The sequence below is a fragment of the Dunckerocampus dactyliophorus genome, chromosome 17 (assembly GCF_027744805.1).
Source record: "Dunckerocampus dactyliophorus isolate RoL2022-P2 chromosome 17, RoL_Ddac_1.1, whole genome shotgun sequence".
NCBI classification, from domain to species: domain Eukaryota; kingdom Metazoa; phylum Chordata; class Actinopteri; order Syngnathiformes; family Syngnathidae; genus Dunckerocampus; species Dunckerocampus dactyliophorus.
In genome coordinates, this window is record NC_072835.1 from 9,080,384 (window position 1) to 9,100,894 (window position 20,511).

A 20,511-nucleotide genomic window follows, 5' to 3' on the forward strand; every position below is an offset into this window, starting at 1 on the left:
CGTATTTTGCTGATGAATGAGGGTGTGTGTGGTAGAAATAACTGTGCCACAATCCGCCAGGTAAAAGAGACCACAAATTTTGCTTTTACGATGAGGTCTGAGGAGCGACAAAACAAATTGGCTTCAGTGAGTGGGCTGTGTTTATTGCCCTGCTCGTAAGAGGCTGGCTTTGGAAAGCAGAGGATTACAGCATGCCAGGTCAAGGAAATGCTAAAGCAGGCCAACGTCTGAGAGGCTGAGACACCAGCCTAGATCTATTTGCAGACGATGAATTAGTAAAATCATGTAACTACTGTAAATGCATACCCAAACTGCGTATTACTTATAATTACTTATAATGTAATAATGTCCATTAGGCCGCATGCCGAGACAACTAAACATAAATAGATAGAGAGATAGATAGATAAACTTCCTCAGAGTGAGCTCAATTCTAGATATGATCGGGACAAATACAACCATGCTATAATCTTAATCAACAGTCTTTCTAATAAACATTGTCTCCAACATGTTATTGATGTCAATGTCATTTGTAGAAAAGATAATATGCAAACAGACAAGAAACAACATCTATCGAAGATGCATTACCCAAGCCTTAACTGCACAAGAATCCAAACAGCTTCTTCCTTTGTGTTTCTGCCTGAAATCTCTACACTTCCTGAAAGCAGAATTTTATGGTAATAGCTCGTAGTGTCGTGCTTTAGAAGGGCCCTCAGCCAAAAGTGCTGTGCGCGGCTGGTAGACACACCTTTCTGCCCTCAGGAACAAAGGTTGAGAAGGAAGTGACGATTTGAAATGATGTCCCCCGGACAACACTCAGCAATCAAGGGACCTTATTGCTGTGTGCCTGGCTGTAAAACACAGGTGTTCCGAGTAGACTGGCGGGAGCACAGGGAAGACGTGAACGCAACAAGAGAATCTTCCCTGCGCAACACCCTGCTTCTAAATTTAGATCCGAGGAAACTTGAATGGCTTCCTTTAAGAAGATTATTCCTAACACTACCTTGAGCAAAATAAAGTGCTCACAGATAACGTTGTAGCTATCACAGCAGCACATAAAAAATAACCTAGTTGTTGAACTGAAGCTCCCAGAGATTGCACTTGCAAGTTAGCTAGAGTAGAAATGGGCAGTTTGGTACACCACTCATAAATGTGGAATTTCACTTTTATAGCACTTTTCTATCTTCAAGGTGCTCAAAGCACAATGACAGTGACCACATTTACCTACTGATCACGCTGCATCAGGAGCAACTTGATACTTCGACATGGTCGCCAGAGGATGGAGGATCGAACCAGCAACCTTCAGGTTGGGAGACGAACACTTTACCACCTGGGCCATGATGCTGCACAAGCTAGGGCTATTGAGCTGTCTGGTAAAATTTCAGGATGAATCTTAGCGTTTCCCACAGGACTGCAACCTATTTGCGGTGGTGGGACGGAGAGGGGGAGGGGTGGGTAAATGACGTCATTGTCTACGTTGCATAATTGGCTATGACACATTGCACTTCATTGTAATGGATGCTGTAAGAGAGTGGAAAAGGTAGGAGAGAAAAAACACGAAAAGCATAACAAATATGTTCAGAAATACAAATAATGTCACAAAAACGCCAGAGCCACCCGTGAGTGATTCTGGGGTGAGGCTCACAGACGCACCTGCTGCTCGCTGAGAAGAGCAATATGTGCTTTCAAGTCAATCTCCAAAGTACCCAATAACAGATTTCCAAAAGAGTATTTAGAGGGGTCTGAATACTTGCTAAAAATCACGGAAAAGTTGTGAAAACAGACATCCCTCCTTCTCAGTCTCATTCTCATTCTCTGGCAGACCAGGTGCATATGAGCTGTGTTGTAAAGCAGAGTTACTGCCAGCTAATGTACAAAGTTTTAAAAACAAGCTACTTTCACAAACAGTCCCATTATAATGTGTTTGGGTGAGGGCGAACAGGGAGCTCCACATCTATTTGTGGTGATCCAAATTCATTTATGGTGGCCATCCACAAATAAATTCATGTATGTACAACACTGAACTTAAAATGTACTTCAACCTTTACAGGTGAATTTGAGTAGACTTTCTCTAACCGGTCCCATGTTTCAGTACTTTTTACATAACTTGCTGTTCTCAAACAAGGAGCTGAATCGCAAAATCCAAAGTGACTTTTTTTTTTTATGTTCACAGAAATGTCTGTGAATGCCATTCTTTAACTCTTCCAGGATCTCTGTTGCAACCTGCTGATGACAACCTGACCCTCCAAGCCACAGGTGTCAAACTGAAGACCCGGGGGGCAGTTTCAGCCCGTCATATATTTTTATGTGGCCCGCAAAAGCCTGGAAATAATACAAATAAAAGAAAGTTTAGTTTAATATATTATTTATATACAAGTTTGACGGCCCTGCCCTAAGCTCAGCGACCACTTCCCTCTGAGAATAGCCTGTTTGATGCTTCGCTATGGCGAGGTACTGTTGATTAATTGTTAGGCATTGTCTGGGTCTCGTGATGTTAGAGTGTGAACAGCAAGATGATGTTCATACATTGTTTACGTCTTACCTTCTTGCCCAGGGTGCCGGTCTTGGCGAGGCAGGACTTTCCGAGGGAAAGGTACCCGCCGATGACCTCAATCTCCTCCACAGCAGGATAGCGTTTCTTCAGCAGGGAGCCCAGCTGACTGTACGGGGCCTGAGGGGGCGTGGAACCAGGTGACGCGTCTGTTGAGGTTTCCTGCTGGGGCTCGGGTGAACCGGGCTGGGTCTCAGTCTCCACCCTACGTTTAGGCACCACAGTGAATGTGTTCCCCTTTCGCCTCTGCATCATGGGGCTATAAGTCGGGACGCGATGGGGGTGATCCACCTCAATGTCATCTATGTTTGTTACCGGGAGATGATCTGCAGGGATGGGGGCTTCAGTTGGGGAGGGCGGCAAGGGGTCTGGGGAGACAGGAGGTGATGATGGGACCCCTGAAGAAGACGGAGGGAAAGTTGTGATAGGTGGAGTAGTAGGAGATGGAGAGGTTGGAGGTGGATTTGGGATTGTGGCAACAGGGGGAGGCGGTAGGGGCTTGTATGGCCTCACCACCTCCGTTTTTGCCTCCTTCAGTTTTTGGAGCATCATTGCAGGTGCAGATATGTGAGAAGATGGCACACCTGTCGCCGATTGCTCTGCCACTTGGGGAGTAGGTGATGTTGTAGCTGGCGCAGCCGGCATGGCCGGTGCGGTGTGGCTGGCCTCAGGTGAGGCAGTAAGACGTCGCTTCGGAATCACCGTGAAGGAGTTTTTGGACCGCAGTCGTAGATTTGCAAGGGCTCGTGCCTGTATATCGCTGTCAGGAATTTGGGTGAGGTCCGGCTTAGGGGAGGCACGGATCTCAAAATCAGGCGACGTACGCAGCACTTTAGATGAAAGGGACTCAGCACGCATGTCACATGTCTGCAAAGATGATGGCACCTTGGAGTTGAGGAGCACATCAGGATCCACCTTGTGCGCCTTATCTGGTTCATCTTTAGAAGTGACAGCAGCACCATGACCTGCACTATCTTCAAGCCGTTGGCGGAAGGAAGTCACAGACTTAGAGGCTTCTGTGGGATGCTGAGGGCTGCTTGGCTCAAATACTGGAGAAGGGGGTTTAGGTTTGGAAGAACTCTGGGTGACAGGTGATGATGCCTGCCTTCTGCCCATGGTATCGACCCGTTCCGCTCTGGACTTTGGCACCAGATCCAGCTGTGGCTTGGCCCAGGTTCTTGGCCTTCTGCTGACACTTCCGTCCAAGTCCAGCAGGTTCTCGGTGCTGTGAGACTTTTTCTGCAGCTTCCCGTAGTTGCTGTCAAACTTCTGCAGGATCCGGCTCACCATACCTTGACCCTCGCCAGCTTCATATGATGACGGGTCTTTGTGATTGGTGCGACCAAGGGTACTCAGGTTCTCCTCACTCTTGCTCAACGTTGTGTCATAAATAACAACTTCCTTCGCTCTTATCTCCGTTACAGCATTGCATCTCCTATCCAAGAGATCATTCATTGAGCAATAACAGTTTTGCTGCCAAACTGGACTTTTTACCTCTTCTCTGTCCGAAATGTAATCCGGATCCGACTCAATGATTATAATATTCTCTGCTCTGATAGTCCGTATACCTGGGACGTTACCGTACAGTTCCAAGATGTGCTGGATGGGGCGAGCGGCGTTTTCCCGGTCCTGCCGTCTCCTTCGCTCCTTCTCCAGCTTGATAAATGGGTTCTCTTCCAAAGGGCCGAGGCTCTCACGGAGCACCAAGCTCTCCTGTCTGTCTTCATGACTTCGCGTCGTCTCCTCTGCGGCAGCCGGTCTTGCTTCTTTGTTTCTCGCCGACGTGACGGTGTAGTTCCGACCCGTGTCGTCTCGGTTAGGTCCGCCACTGTTGCTGCCGTTAAATGTTTGCTCTCCGTTAACGCGTTTGGGACTCCCACCTCCGCCGTCGTCCGTGGCACCAGCGGCTACCCCAGAGCCGCCACTCTTCGCTTTCCTCCTCTCCAAGATCTCTCGCTTCCAGGCCGGCATCCTCGGGCTCTCTTGCCCGGTGTCTTTGCGGACGAACCCTACTTCTCCTACGCCAGACATTGTGGTGGGTGAGAGGAAGCGGTGTAAGGGCCTTGCCGCGGCCCGGTGCGGCTACGTAACCTGTGTGCGACCGTACCTGCAGTACTGTTCACGGTGCTGCCCCATACATCTCTACACCCTCTTTTTTTTTTTCTTCCTTAGCTCTGTTGCTTCCACGGCCCCTGAACGCCGCCCTGCCTCGAGCGAGTTCTTGGGTCCTATTCGCCTCCCGATTGGCTGTTTGGTCCTGCAGACACACCCATTTCGTAAGAGTGGTGCAAACCACTCCCGCTTCTATTGTTGACTGGGCAAATAAGACCTGTCAATCAAACGGTGTGGCGTTCATGTTCACCTGACCTCTCCCAGTAAAAAACAATAAAAACACATTTTGTGTATGAAATGGTTTGTAAGTAGATAGGGGAGTATTAAGAGCTGGGTGGGGTCTGTGACGAGTGTGTCACCGACGCCACCTGTCGATAATGTGATTAAAGTAACTAAGGATTGGAACGCATGAATCGGCACCTTGAGGACAACTGGTCCTCATATTTATCACCAAGCCCTTTATGGCGTTTTTTGTATCTGCATATTGTTCCCCTTTTAATGTACAACTGATCACTAAGTTGTTGGAAGAAATTTTCGCGGTGAGTCGTTGCAAGGAATGAGCTGGATGACGAGAATGCCGTTTCCCACCGGCGAGCCTTTCGTGCCCCCTTCTGGCTAAACAGGAAATGACTGGGTACTTTCAGCATTTATCAATAAAGCATGACATAAATATTGATTTATTTACACAGCATATACAGATAAGGAGTAAGAAACAAATCAATGTGGGCTTCTTTCACAAACACAACATATACACACATTACATAATATTTCACATAGGGAATGAGGCTTTTAAATGTTGCAGTTGCACAGCATAAGATAAACACAGATGTGCACTTCTAAATTTCCAGCTGACACGTTTCAAATATAAGTATGTGTACAATTTGTTATTTTTGGGCAGCGGGCACAAAAATGATACACCTACAATGTCTTTGGATGACATGGTCTTGCTTCAAAATCCTGTTAAGTTTCTGTAGTTCATATAACAAAATGTGTTGTTGTGAGCACATGTGCATTTTAAAACATAACTGTGGTAGTAATCTTCCTCATGGCTCATTGTCAACCACTGATTGCACAATGAAGAGGCACTGATGTGTCCCGTATCCTCACACACACACACACACACACGTACGTTATTGCTCTGACAATCTGTGGTTAAATTCGCATTATTCCAATCCAAGCTTTCTAAAAAAAAATATTACAACTTGGTCAAAACCCAGCCAAATTAATTGGTCAGACTTTTTCAATTAACAGTTGAGCTTAGCCTTGAATAGCATGGTTATGCTTGCACTGTTGGCCTAAAAGATGATGGAATGGGCACCTTGTTACTTACTTGCACATGCACACACACACAGCAGCTATTTTGAATACTGTCATACATATGTTTGTTCAATGATGTGAAATCCAAAGAACACCGGGGCTAGAGTGTATGCATGTCCATGTTAGACCAGCAGAGGTGACGATGAGCCAAACAGAAACATTAAAACCATCGCTTGACTCTAAATCTCTAATGGCATGGCAGATGGGGGGGGGGAGCGCCTGTTAAATGTCGAGAACATACCATCACCTCTTCAGTTGACCCGGCAAGCTCGGATCATCAGCAGCTGCAGAAGAATGAACAGCGGCGAGACAATAAGGCCAAACCAAAGGTCTCTGGCTTGCTCCTGCTCCGCCAACTTCTGGCACAGCAGAACTTCACACACCAGCTTCAGGCTGAGTACCGTCAGCACCCAGAGAAGCCGCAGCACTGCCAGACGCTTCTCGTTCTCCTGGTAGAGCCGCGTGGACACGATGGCGGTGAAGTAGGTGCTGAGACCGTCGGCGGCAAAGAGGGGGACGAACACCAGCCACCAGCTAAGGGTGGGTGTGAACATGTCAGCTCGCAGGGCAACCAGCATGCTGAAGACCAGAAAAGCCAGAAGGTGGAGGAAGAGTTCAAATGTGGCAAAGCCCAGCCACTGGACAAGTTCACGCAGAGAGAACAGCATGGCAAAAGAACCTGGATGTTTAAACACAAATGGACTGTTGGAGGATGGCTTGGCAAACCCTGGTTAGGGGATGTCACACGCCAAGTTTAGGGTCACAGGTTCAAAGTTCCATTCAGGTATGCTGAAGAATCTCATAAATGAGCCCCTTTATTTTTAATTGTTTTTGGGCTACATCTTTGAGTCCATTCTTAGAGGATGACTATACAGATGAATGCTGGAAGTACCTCCAGTCTCAGGCTGGACTGGCTCCTAAAAGAGAAAACAAAAAGAGCACAAAACATTCATTAGGAGGGAAGGGCCTTCATTTCCACCGAGAAACTGCCAAATGTAGCTGTTTGGGAAATTATTATCGCTAACATTCTCATATCATGATGTCTGATGACAATTGTACATGATGCATGAGATTAGCTTAGAGAGTATTGATAGAATGAGTAAACAAAATTACACACAGGTAAATATTCCCATCGACGACGGTAGCACACAGTTCCAAAGCCAACCTGTACAGTGTTGGGCTAGCAAGCTAACCCAAGACAGTCGAGAGAAATGACAGTCAACCGACTGTTTCATACAGCGCACGGTTTGACATGTATATAAAAATGTAGTTTAGTAAGACCACATTACTGTACCACAGCGGGATTCCAGTGACTTTTCCTCCATTGAGCGAAATCCGACAACGGCAAAACACATTGCTAACAACCCATTAGCGTAGTCAATTCCTTCTCGCGTTCCACAACTATCGCGAGATTATAGTTTCAAAGTACGGTGGCCGAAATGCGTCAATGGCGATTCTATTTTCAGTCAACCCGAAGCCGGCGTTAGGTGTTTTATTATAAACTTAAATGAGCCAGTTTTGAAAGGTAACACGTATATATGGTAATATGATTGTTACGGTGCTCAGTACATTAGGGCGCATATTTGCATTTTATGTTTTTCCAAACTAGTCGCTAGGTGGCGATAGTGATAGCTAGTGAATTATATCCAGTCGAAGATAAGAACCAACGAAGATACGCTGCTTGTGAGCGAAAGAAGTCAAACCTGCACCGCTTCTCCAGGTAATTACACTCACTGTTGTTTTAACTTGCTTCTTTTGGTGTTAACAGGTCAAATATTTTGGATTAGTTTGTTGTCGTTTTTACTTCACATGTATAGTTGGCGTACTGTATGTTCTTCTGGCCAAGGTGACACAAATGAGTTGAGTTTGAGCGGATTTTCTCGTACACACCCAAGCGTGCTTTTCTATGTACTGTACAACTACTAATTATTTGTAAAAAAAAAAAAAAAAAATGTGCACGTGCATTGTCACCACCTCGATAGAATGCAGCGAGCGAGAGTTGTGTGTCAGTTCCTCGAAAATGTTGACTTAATCACCGAAGTACTTTTAATACACGGTGTGGGTGGTACTGCAAATGTCGGTATCGATCCCATACCATGTAAATACAGGTGCTGTATTGTTGATACCGATACTTTTTACTTGAAATGTTTCAAGATCGTTGAAAGATTTGATGGATGGATGGATGGATGGATGATTGTTATTAGAATAAAAGACAGGTCAGACATTTTTTTAAGCAAATTGGGAATAATTAACATTATATAAATACAACAACATGAAACAGTGTAACAATATTAACAAAGTAATACAATACAATGATTCACATGTATTTCATGCAATGGTTTGAGCAAAGTAAAATCAAAGCCTACTTGAGCTGCAGGGGAAGCCGTTGTTTGGAAAAGCACCATCACGCATGCTTGGTCAGTTTTAACGGTGCCTGAGCTGAAATGAAGCACAATGGTGTTTGTGATTGAGGTATTTTTTTTAACCTCTTGGTGGAGACATTTGGAGTGCGTCCTGCCCTCAGTCCTCATTCCTCCATTGTGTGTCTCAGTGTCAAGATGCAGACGCCGGTGCAGTCCATCATCCACAGCGGATACTTCCACCCGTCGCTCAGATACTGGCAGACCTGTGGCACGGATTTAAGAGCGGAAAGTCTGATCTACCCTATTTTCATCACGTAAGTGACAGTTTGCTCACCGACGAATCCAAGTCAAATTAAAGTTCATTTTCTGTTACAAGTGGATGAATGAAGTTCTATTATTTGACTTGGTCGTATGCTTTGCTACTTGCCACTCTCCTACAGAGACAATGTTGATGCGGTGGAGCCCATTGGTAGCCTGCCGGGACAAGCCAGGTAAGAGAAAAATATCCAAATTGAAGCATTTCTTTTCCTGACAAAATGGCGCGACCCTTTCATGCTGATAAAGCAAGCGTGTGAACAAAAACTGCAACTGTTATGGAGGGTGTTGTCCGTAGATAAAAGCTCTCCAGTCAGGGTGGATCCAGCACCACAGAGATAAGCCAAGCCTCGTTACACATTCATACCTCATACTGGTTAAATTGCTGTTGTTTAGAACTAGTAGTAATATTTATATCACCATAACTTTCGTCTTTGTGTAATTTAGGTTGCTTTTCAATTGAACTGAGTTTGACAAAAGAGAGCAAAGTAGTAGTAAAAATGAGGTCCAATACAAGAGCTGTATTCTGCCTTGACAAAAACAATGCTCAGTTTTGATTGTCATTATTATTTTTCCAACGGGTCCTGTTCGGCAGGTTAGTCACGCAGTACGTGTGGACTGTATGTTTATTTTCCCACAGCAGATTTGCTCTATGTTGCCAGAACAGATTTGATTATCATTCTTATTCTTCCAACCGGTCCAGTTCGTCAGGTTAACCAACCACGCAGTACGTGTGGACTGTATTGTTTATTTTCCCACAACCGATTTGCTCTATGTTGATTTTGACGGAACAGATTTGCTAAACAGCAAGTGAGTCGGGTATACTCCTCCTGTTTAGGTTTTATTGCAAGTTTACTATTGCAGGCAGGCCCCAAGAGCAGGAAGGGTTGGGGCGGAGGGAGGCAAGGGAGCACAACCGCGCCCCAGAGCCGACATACGCAGCACCAAGCAGGTCCCCTTAATTGGAATATTATAATCTAGAATATTATTATAACTTTTTTTCCCAACCTGATTTTCTAAAAATGACAACTTTTTATTTTTTTTCTCATATTACAACTTTAAAAAATGCTTTAATATTTCAACTTTATGGTAGTAAAATTACATTTTTCATCAGTTTATTGCTGTAGAATTGCATTTTTTTTTTTGTTAGATGGAAACTTTTTATCCTCTTAATATTTTGACTTTGTTCTCTGATTTACTAGTTCTTTCGGATTTTCTAGTTCTTCTGTTTTTTTTTTGTTTTTGTTTTTTTTTACTATTTCAACTTTCTTCTTGTAAATTTTCTTCTCATTATGACTTTTTCCCTATAATATTTTGACCATATTCCAATAATATTTATAATATATTTATAACATTTTCTCCCAGCTAATTTTCCAAAAATTACAACTTTTATTTTGTTTTGTTTGTTTTCCATATTACGACATAAAAAAAAATATTTCAACTTTGTGCTACTAAAATGACATTTTTCTTGTTATTATGACATTAGTCTAAGATGACAACTTTTTTCTCTTAATATTTTGACTTGATACTTGTATGTACATTTTTGCTGATTTTTTCAATTTTTGCACTTTTTTTAATTTTTATTTTTCTTGTTCAATTATATTTTTACAATAGGCTGTGGGCCAATTTAAAAAAAAAAACAAAAACAACCACCGTGGACCGCACTTTGGACTCTCCTAATGTGTGTATATATACATAGTCAAATTTTAACTGGAGAGATGCTCATCTGCTTCTTGGGTGCTGTTCAGGGGCCTTTTAAGCATTGCACTGAAACTCCCTACCCCCCCAAACGCAGCCCCTTCATGTGTGTGAATTTGGTACTTTGTGTGTGATGTATTGCATGCCACACACAAAATAAAACAACGGAAAATTCCACAGTGATCAAAATGATGTTCACTCATGTTGTATCATTTGTAATTGTCTTTCTTAGATATGGGGTAAACAAACTGGAAGGGATGTTGCGGCCACTTGTAGCTAACGGCTTGAAATGTGTGCTGATCTTTGGGGTCCCTGCAAAAATAGCTAAGGTATGTACTGTAGATTCAAAACAAAAACCGGAGCATACTAACCTCTTAAAATATCTAAATAAGGTTTTTGGTGGCATGTAAAAATCTACCTTGATGTTGTTAGTATTGCTGTAGGTGACATTGTACATACTGTATGTTTTTGTCGACTAAAGAACATACTGTCTTTGTTGTTGTTGTTCTACTTGTGTGAGTAATTTGTGACATAAAATAATTATATTTTGGTAGAAATTATGCAATCGCCCCTTGACACTTTGCGCTTTGAATTTTGCGGGTTCACTCTATCACTGTTTTCCAAAAATACATTAATAAATCATTTTGTGGTTGAATGCTGCCTTTTATTAGTCAAACAATGCACGTGTAAGCAAATTGTATCTATTTTGTGACTAAATTAAGCGTTTTTAAGCATAAAATTGACTCTGTGAACTAAAATGCAAATACACTCCTGATCAAAATCTTAAGACCAGTTGAAGAAATTGCTAGTATTTGCATTTTGCACAGTTTGATCTTTATGAGGTTTTAAGAGGAGCTACAATATGCAAAAACAAGAAGGGGGATTGAGACAAAAAGCACTTTCAAAAAGTAATTTATTGAAAAGAATGTCAGGCATTCACACTGTCATGCCCTCCTGATGGCTAAAGCTAAGCTTTCTCTTTTTGAACGTGGTCGGATGGTGGAGCTGCATAAGCAAGGCCTCTCGCAGCGTGCCATTGCTGCTGAGATTGGGCGCACTAAGACAGTCGTTCTAAATTCTTTGAAAGATCCTGAGTATTATGGAACAAAAAAGTCAAATGGTAGACCCAAAAAAATCACACCTGCGCTGAGCCGGAGGATCCGATTGGCTGTCCATCAAGACACAGGGCGGTCTTCCACCCAAATTAAGGCCCTTACTGGAACCGACTGCAGCTCAATAACCATCAGACGGCATCTGTGGGAAAAGGGTTTAAAAAACAAAAAAGGAATTCGAAGACCTCGTCTCCTTCAACGCCACAAAACTGCCGTTTAGACTTTGCCAGGGAGCATCAAACATGGGACATTGAAAGGTGGAAAAGTTTTATTCTCTGATGAGGAAAAAATGTAACCATGATGGTCCAGATGGCTTCCAACGTTACTGGCATGACAAGGAGATCCCACCTGAGATGTTTTCTACCCGGCACAGTGGACGGGGGTCCATCATGGTCTGGGGTGCTTTTTCATTCAGTGGAACACTGGAGCTTCAGGTGGTGCAGGGTCGTCAAACGGCGGTTGCTTACGTGCAGATGTTGCAGCGGGCATCCCTCATGACTGAGGGCCCTCGTCTGTGTGGTAACAGCTGGCTTTTTCAACAGGACAACGCTGCAGTTCACAATGCTCGCTTGACAAAGGACTTCTTCAGGGAGAATAACATCACTCTTTTGGACCATCCTGCATGTTCCCCTCATTTAAATCCCATAGAGAACATTTGGGGATGGATGGCAAGGGAAGTTTATAAAAATGGCCATCAGTTCCAGACAGTTGATGCCCTTGGTGAAGCCATCTTCACCACTTGGAGCAATGTTCCCACTGGCCTCCTGGAAACACTCGCATCAAGCAAGCCCAAACCAATTTTTGAAGTGATGAACAAGAATGGTGGAGCTACTCATCACTGAGTCCTACTGAGAACATTTTTTGTTCGGGTTTGGAGAGTTTTGATCAGTCTTAAACGTTTGATCAGCTGATAAACAGCCTATTTCAGTTTAATTGTTGTTTTCAATAACTTTTTCAAAGTGCTTTTTGTCTCACTCCCCCTTCTTGGCTTTTGCATATTGCAGCTCTGCTTAGAACCTCATTAAGATCCAAATATGCAAAATGCAAATTCTAGCAATTTTTCAACTGGTCTTAAGATTTGGATCAGGAGTGTATAAGGCATTCCGAAGACTCATTCAAAGACATGATGATAGGTAGTATTCTACACTGGTCACTAGGTGTCAGAATTGATCAACAGGAAAACGTCTTTTATGCATCTCATGCTTTCACTGACTGATGATGATTTTTCCACCAATAAGAAGTTGGTGTCACATTTCATTGCCTGTTTACTTTCGCCTTGAAAGAGGCCGCTTTCCTGCGCCCAAAGCGCTTACAAATGAAAAACTAGCATGACCACACAATGACACAGTCATGGTGAGCAATATTGATCATAAATCTGGTTTTGCTTGAGCCTTGTTCACAATTGAATGAGTTGTAGGCAGTTTGAAAACTACACTATGGTGTTTGAGTTGAAAAGAAGCTTATGAGAGTGTATGCAGATGCTGATCTTTTGTGCGATAGGATGATAGAGGGTCAGGAGCGGACACAGACGACACACCGGCGGTCACAGCGGTGAAGAAGGTGAGATCTTTGTTCCCGGACCTGCTGGTGGCGTGTGACGTCTGCTTGTGTCCTTACACATCCCATGGTCACTGTGGTGAGTGTCTCCTCATATGACTGACCTGGGTTTTCCAATACCGTGCATGTAATATGCTGCTTATGTATGTTCCGCATATAAAGTGGTGTGAAAAATGTTCCTGATTTAATATCTTTTTGCGTGTTTGTCACTTAAATGTTTCAGATCATCAAACAAATTTAAGTAGTAGTCAGTGACAACACAACTGAACACAAAATGCATGTTTTAAAACTTTTGAAACTTTTTACTATTAAGGGAGAAAAAAAATGCAAACCTACATGGTCCTGTGTGAAAAAGAAATTGCCCCACGTTAAAACATAACTTAGATTAATTGAGATCTATCAGGCTGGAAATTTCTAAAGCTTTGGGACTCCAGCAAACTACAGTAAGAGCCATTATTTACAAATGGCCAAAACATGGAACAGTGGTGAACCTTCCCAGGAGTGGCCGGCCAACCAAAATGACCCCAAGAGCGTAGCAACGGCTCATCCAAGGGATCAGTTAAGGTCAGTGTTCATGACTCCACCATAAGAAAGACACAAAACGGCCTGCATGGCAGAGTTCCAAGACGAAAACCACTGCTGAACAAAAATAACATTAAGGCTCGTCTCAATTTTGCCAGAAAATGTCTTGATGATCCCCAAGACGTTTGGGAAATTACTTTGTCGTCTTACGAGACAAAAGTTAAACTTTTTGGAAAGTGTGTGTCTGGCGTAAAAGTAACGCCTCATTTCAGAAAAAGAACATCATACCAACAGTAAAATATGGTGGTGGTAGTGTGATGGTCTGGGGCTGTTTTGCTGCTTCAGGACCTGGAAGACTTGCTGTGATAAATGGAACCATGAATTCTGCTGTCTACCAAAAAATCCTGAAGGAGAATGTCTGGACATCTGTTGGTGACCTCAAGCTGAAACCAACGTGGGTCCTGCAGCAGGACAATGATCCAAAACACACCAGCAAGTCCACCTCTGAATGGATGAAGAAAACCAAAATGAAGACTTTGGAGTGGCCTAGTCAAAGTCCTGACCTGAATCCTATTGAGATGCTGTGGCATGACCTTAAAAAGGCGCTTCATGCTGGAAAACCCTCCAATGTGGCTGAATTACAACAATTCTGCAAAGATGAGTGGGCTAAAATTCCTCAAAGCGCTGTAAGAGACTCATTGCAAGTTATCAGAAACACTTGATTGCAGTTGTTGCTGCTAAGGGTGGCCCAACCAGTTACTAGGTTTAGGGGGCAATCACTTTTTCACACAGGGCCATGTGGGTTTGGATTTTTTTTTGTCCCTTAATGATAAAAAGTTTCATAAGAAAAAAAAAATGCATCAAACATGCAAAAAAATACATCGACTTTTTCACACACTTAGTTTGACAGCACTACAAACTACAGCAAACTTAATAGCCATATCATTAATAAAGAATTAGCAAGCCAATATTGAGATTTTGCACCTCATAAAAGTGCATTTGTTATATAGCGTGTGTATGTGTGTATCTCTTCTAGGTATCCTTAATGAAGATGGTTCTCTGAACAATGATGCCAGCTGTTTGAGACTGGCAGAAGTGGCGTTGGCCTATGCCAAAGCTGGTAATGGTGGAGAGCTTTGTCTCTTTTTTTTTTACGTTTAACAGTACAGGGATAGAATTCTCTTCACGGATTTCAGGGTGCATCTAAGTTAACGATTTCTGCACGTGACTCCATACCATTAGCTTGAGAACTCAACATTTGACTGCATTGCCTGACAGACATTATTGAAAGGAAAATGCGTGTAAAGTAGGGGAGATATCAGATGTTTTCTCTGTTAATCAAGCCCTCTAAGTAAGTCATTTGTTGGTTTTTCCGTAGGTTGCCACATAATTGCTCCCTCTGATATGATGGATGGCAGGGTCGGGGCAATAAAACAAGCCCTGCTCGCTAATGGTTTGGGAAACAAGGTAGGTAGAAACAAGTCAAATAGCAAACTTCAAATATGTTCTTCAGCTTAAAAACATCTATGAAGCCTGGAAGAACATGTTTGACAACCTCTTTCAATGGAAACACAAACCTGGGTGCAGAGGGTGTCCGAAGCGAGGGACACATACTGAAAAATGAAAGGATGAGAGGGCCACTTTGATATTTTGTAAAGCAACACATGTAGATATGCTAACAACTTATATATACAGTATTTCAAGAAAAAGCTGTATCTCAGCTTTGTGATTATAGGTGGAAAAAGCCTATTTTTAGTATGAACTGCTCTTTGCTCTTTTTTTCCTCAATTTTTTAACTAATTGTAAATTTTCTTTTCGTAATATTAGAACTTTATTCCCATAATATTGTGACTTTATTGCCTTTAACTTTTTCCCCAACCTAATTTTCCAAAAAATCACAACTTCACTCGTTGGTTTGGTTGTTTCTCATAATATTAGGACTTAAAAAAAGATTGTTCAATGTTTCAACTCCACACTACTAAAATGTTTTTATTTTTCCTCATAATTTTAAGACTTTATTTTCATAAAATTGCAACAGTATTCTCATAAAATTACAACTTTTTCTCGTTAGATTACAACTTTTTTTTTTTTTTTAGTATTTTGACTTCATTCTTGTAAAATGACTTTGATTTTTCCATTTCTGCTGCTGTTTGATCTTAAAATAAGCTTAAAATTTTTTTTTTTTTTTAAATAAAAAAAAAAAAAAATTTTAAGCTTTCCTGTTAAATTACATTACTTCATGTGCCCACGGGACAATAAAACCAGTTGCGGGTCGCAAATGGGCCTGGGCCGCACTTTGGACACCCCCTGCAAGAACTATCCCAGTTTCTGTCCTGTATGTTCCGAGCAGTATGTACACAGTGGAACCCGTTTATGTGGTTGTCGACATAACTGAAACTCTAGATGCTGATGTTGTTGATTATGAGGATGTGAACCATAGTCCAATACGTGTTGACATAAACGGACCGATTTTTCAAATAAACCATCCCTTTTGGGTCGACAAAAGCAGTTGACCATGTATGTTGACGTCAACCTAAGCAGCTTAGTAGGAGTACCAATCAGTGCGTGACGTATCCAAACAATACCTTTTTATTATCTGCAGGTGTCAGTGCTGAGCTACAGCGCAAAGTTTGCCTCCTGTTATTATGGTCCTTTCAGGTAAGTAAAAAGTCACGTGAGCCCCTTTCTCGCTTCACAGTATCAACCTTGTCATGGCTGTACAGTAGATCTGTGCTTTTCGCGAGGGTTACGGTCCAGCACCACCAGCGAATGGCGAAAGACCACGAGTAATTGATATGCCCATAAAAATGTGTATTTTTGACACGCGCTTCTGATGGCAGTGCGTTTAAGAAAATGAAAGTGAAAAGTGAAGTGAAATTCCCTAAAAGGCTCAGAAAGTGGAGAAATTCTGACCAACACTAGCTGCATCCCCGGTCCAAGCCACAGCCGTCATGAAGGATAAAGATGGTATCTTTAAACATGTGAAAGGATCTGCTCCTAGGAAATGGAAAGTGATAACTAAGCAGCGTGGTGGTCTCATTTTTACACACGAGTGACATGTCTGGCCATACATGAAGTGGATGTTTCCAGCTTCCAGGAATTGTGTACAGATCCTTCCATTATGCTGCAACATGATGTGATGGCACAACAATGGATCTCAGGATCTGGTCACAGTCTCTCAGTGCATTCAAAATGCCACCAATAAAATGCACTTTTCTGCAAATCTGTTGTTAGATGTCAAGCTATACCTTCTTGACACTACGTTGGATTGGTTTTAAACATAACTTAGTTTGGCTGGAAAAGGTTATAAAGCCATTTCTAAAGCTTTGAGACTCCAGCAAACTACAGTGAGAGCCATTATCCACAAATGGCCAAAACATGGAACAGTGATGAACAATCCCAGGAGTGTCCGACCAACCAAAATTACCCCAAGAGCGCAGCAACGACTCATCCAAGAAATCACAAAAGACCCCACAACAACATCCACTGCAGGCCTCACTTGCCTCAGTTAAGGTCAGTCTTCATGACTCCACCATAAAAAAGACACTGGGCAAAAACGGCCTGCATGGCAGAGTTCCAACAGTAAAAATGCACTTTTTTACAAATGTATTGTTAGATCTCAAGCTATACCTCCTGTAAGGGAGGTGTGCACACTTCTTTACACTACGTTGGATTGGTTTTAACCTTTTTCACACAGTTAAAATATGTGTGGACGCATTCTTCTGTTTTTCTGTACGTATAAAAGGAGCTTTAGTGTAGTTACTAGATATTGAAACTTTCTGCGGTGTCTTTGCAGAGATGCCGCACAATCCAAGCCAGCTTTTGGGGACAGACGCTGCTATCAGCTCCCGCCTGGAGCGAGAGGGCTCGCACTTCGAGCGGTGGTAAATGTATTTAAATGTGTGTTTTGTACGTACGAGTTACAGCTGCCGGTTTGTTCACTGCTCCCTGTGCCGTGTGCCTCAGGAGCGAGATGTGAAAGAAGGAGCTGATATGCTGATGGTGAAACCAGGTCTGCCATATCTGGACATTGTCAGAGAGGTCAAGGACAAGGTCTGTATTAATGATGGCCAGCGCCGTGGTCTGAGACGTTGACGAGCATCATCAATTTGAAAATGTAGACACGGATTAGAGAAGCCTCTTCGCATGCTGGCCTCACAGTCAGGAGATCGTGGCTTCGAATCTCTGTTTGGGCATCCCTGTGTGTGTGTGTGTGTGTGTGTGTGTGTGTGTGTGTGTGTGTGTGTGTGTGTGTGTGTGTGTGTGTGTTTTATGGTTTTTTTTCCTCCGGGTACTCCAGCTTCCTCCCACATTCCATAAACATGCATGTTAGACTCTAAACTGTCCATAGGTGTGAATGTGGTTGTGTGTATATACAGTATGTACCTGTGTTTGACTGGCAAGGGTGTACCCCGCCTCTGGACCAAAGACAGCTGGGATAGGCTCCAGCACACCTGTGACCCTATCAAGGGACAAGCAGTATGGAAAATGGATGGATACGTGGTGAATAGTGTTTTTGTACTGTCTTTACTCAGTTCCCCATGCATCCTCTTGCTGTGTACAACGTGTCGGGGGAGTTTGCCATGATGTGGCACGGCGCACAAGCTGGTGCGTTTGACTTGCGAGCTGCTGTGATGGAGGCCATGACTGCTTTCCGCAGGGCAGGTAAGCATAGCGGATGGAGTGTGGGATAAATGCCAAAGCATGAGTCATTAAGAAACACATTTCATCCCTTGGAGCTTTTAGGAAATAATGTTCCCAGATGAAGTATTAGATCGACACCAGTGATTCCCAAGCACAGAAGTGATCCAATTTGACTCAATTGTTCCGGAAATGATTATTTATTTCAAAGGAATAATATCTCTTTGTCTTTGCCAGCGTAGTGATGGTCAGAACATTTAAATGCTCTTCCACTAGATGGCAGTATGTGCATAATGTTGCATTCACCTGTCCACAGAGAAAGTCATGGCACGCTTCGTAGTGTGCTGGGATTTTCTGGTGTAAAATATAATAAAGTTTGGGAAACACTGCTCTACAGTATATAAACTGTGATTATGCTGGAAAAATAAAATGAATTCATTATTAATGAGATATATTATTGAATATTACACTAATTTGCTTTGTCGTGGATGACACAAAGCTACCATGTGGATGTTTTTTTTCAGATTAGTATATTATTACCTACATTGGATTAGTGGTAGCATCTTTAACTCTCAGCAGTCAACAACCTTGTGTTCGTGGTCTGAGCAGGCACAGCATAACAGGTGGGGTAGCATGATGACGCAGCCACACAGATGTGCCGTTTCAACTGGCGGCGGATATGCAGACTTTAAACTGGTGAAAATCTGCCAAGTAAAATTAGATTTCTGATTATGTCATTGTGTCACCTTGTTATATTTCTCATCATTTGTATGCACTTTAGGTGCAGGAAGGCATCTGCTTTCAAAGCGAAAGTAAACAGGCAATGAAGCATGACACCTCCTTTGTAGAGGTGGGGGGAAAAAGCTCATCATCAATCAATTAAAGCATTAGCAGCCATTTGGTTGCAGAGGGAGAGCCGAAAGGTAAGCCTGCATTGATTGAAACAAACGGTTTTTAAGTTGAGATGTCAACACAAAACGCGTAAAAACACTGAAAACTACCCGGGAGTCCAAAAGGTTAATCCACAAAATGTATTCAAATGCCCCCTCTGCATCCTTCGCTTTTTCAAGATGCGGCCCATGGTGCGGAAAGTTTGGACACCTCCGCTGTTAGGGCGCATCACTAATTGTTTTTCCTCCCTATCTTGTGAAGGTGCTGACATTATCATCACCTACTACACCCCTCAGCTGCTCAGCTGGCTGAAAGAGTGACGAATGAGGGCCGAGGCTGGACAATCGGATGAAGATGGTGCCTTTTAAAACCAAAAGTCTGCACTTGACATCATCGGGGTAACTTAGCGCGCTTTGGGGGACTCATTTACATTTATTCAACACATTTTGGATGCATCAGTATTGTGAAAACAGGGCCATGAAACAACATGTGAGATTACAGCTGTGGTTAGATTCAAATTCTAAATGTTTTTGAAGGGCTTAAAACTGTGAATGTAAGGGGTAGTCGCAGTATTGCTAGTTTTTGTAGCACTGTCACTTCTGTGTGCGATTGGGACCAACATTCAATGACTTAGGCTTACTAGCTCATTGAATTATTTGTCACCACCACCGGACCTGAAATTAAAGTGTTTATTCATACCTCCTGCGTTGGTGAGTATGTGAGTGAATGCAAATGCTGCCTTTCAAAGGTTTTTGGTCAATGAAGCAACACATGCACACAAAATATGACACAATGAGGGGTATTCTGCGAAGCGAGCTTAGTGGGTTAGCGAGCTGTGTTGAGTGGAAAGCCGGACTTGCGTGTTCAGCGAATGTAGCTCGCTTTTAAAGCAGCTCTATCACCATGGTAACTAAAGCTACGCTCATAGCCTGGTCGGGCCCAGGTTATGTCCAGGCTTCCAACATAAAACGGGCTACAAAAGTGACACTTTCACTGTTTAAATAATTCGGAGATGGCGTAATTATTTGAGAACCTATGAGGTTCCAGAGGAGACATGGGATTTTTTTTTTTTTAAAGAGCATTCTAAAACTTTTTAAGATTTTCAGCGGAGGGAATACCCTAGATATGCTCATGTCAGCACCAGAAATAAAATGCAACATGAAATATTAACATGAATTACAATGTAAATGTCATAGGAGTCCTTGCGTGAGTACTCAGCCCGTTAGTCTTCTTATGTTACAATAATTGCTTGAGGAATAAACACTCTGAGGCATCAATCAACTGCATGAAAACACTTGTTTTAATTATTATATAAAAAGGAAAAACATTGAAAAAGTCGCCACAAACACGTCACACGCAAAACACTGGCATCTAGTGGTCACAACAAGATACAGCAGATGAAAATATTTCATCAAACTATAACATCAAAAACAAT

The 20,511-nt window shown here is 42.7% G+C and overlaps 3 protein-coding genes across 5 annotated transcripts in view; 1 reads left to right on the plus strand and 2 right to left on the minus strand.

Moving 5' to 3' along the window:
- tprn (taperin) overlaps positions 1–4,915 on the minus strand; it is a 37,042-nt gene extending 32,127 nt beyond the window's left edge. The window contains exon 1 of the mRNA XM_054757505.1: positions 2,540–4,915. Coding sequence (XP_054613480.1) covers positions 2,540–4,579 — 2,040 coding nt within the window. The 5' untranslated portion in view covers positions 4,580–4,915. The remainder of the gene's footprint in view (positions 1–2,539) is intronic.
- Positions 4,916–5,313: 398 nt separating this feature from the next.
- Positions 5,314–7,379, minus strand: tmem203 (transmembrane protein 203). Of its 3 annotated transcripts, none has more exons than XM_054757256.1 (2): positions 7,272–7,379; positions 5,314–6,894 (listed from the first exon to the last, which is right to left on the minus strand). In XM_054757256.1, the coding sequence occupies exon 2, from the start codon at positions 6,643–6,645 to the stop codon at positions 6,229–6,231; it is 417 nt and encodes a 138-aa protein (XP_054613231.1). In that variant the 5' UTR covers positions 6,646–6,894; positions 7,272–7,379; the 3' UTR covers positions 5,314–6,228. The 3 variants fall into 3 exon arrangements, with proteins under 3 accessions (XP_054613231.1, XP_054613232.1, XP_054613233.1); XM_054757257.1 differs by having other exon boundaries at positions 7,267–7,370; XM_054757258.1 differs by lacking the exon at positions 7,272–7,379 and adding an exon at positions 7,095–7,237.
- A 172-nt stretch (positions 7,380–7,551) lies between these two features.
- alad (aminolevulinate dehydratase) lies at positions 7,552–19,774 on the plus strand. The gene is made up of 12 exons (XM_054756951.1): positions 7,552–7,697; positions 8,529–8,654; positions 8,781–8,831; positions 10,586–10,682; positions 12,966–13,101; positions 14,581–14,664; positions 14,923–15,011; positions 16,147–16,202; positions 17,341–17,428; positions 17,511–17,597; positions 18,080–18,209; positions 19,338–19,774. The coding sequence occupies exons 2-12, from the start codon at positions 8,536–8,538 to the stop codon at positions 19,394–19,396; spliced, it is 996 nt and encodes a 331-aa protein (XP_054612926.1). The 5' UTR covers positions 7,552–7,697; positions 8,529–8,535; the 3' UTR covers positions 19,397–19,774.
- The last annotated feature ends 737 nt before the right edge of the window (positions 19,775–20,511 follow it).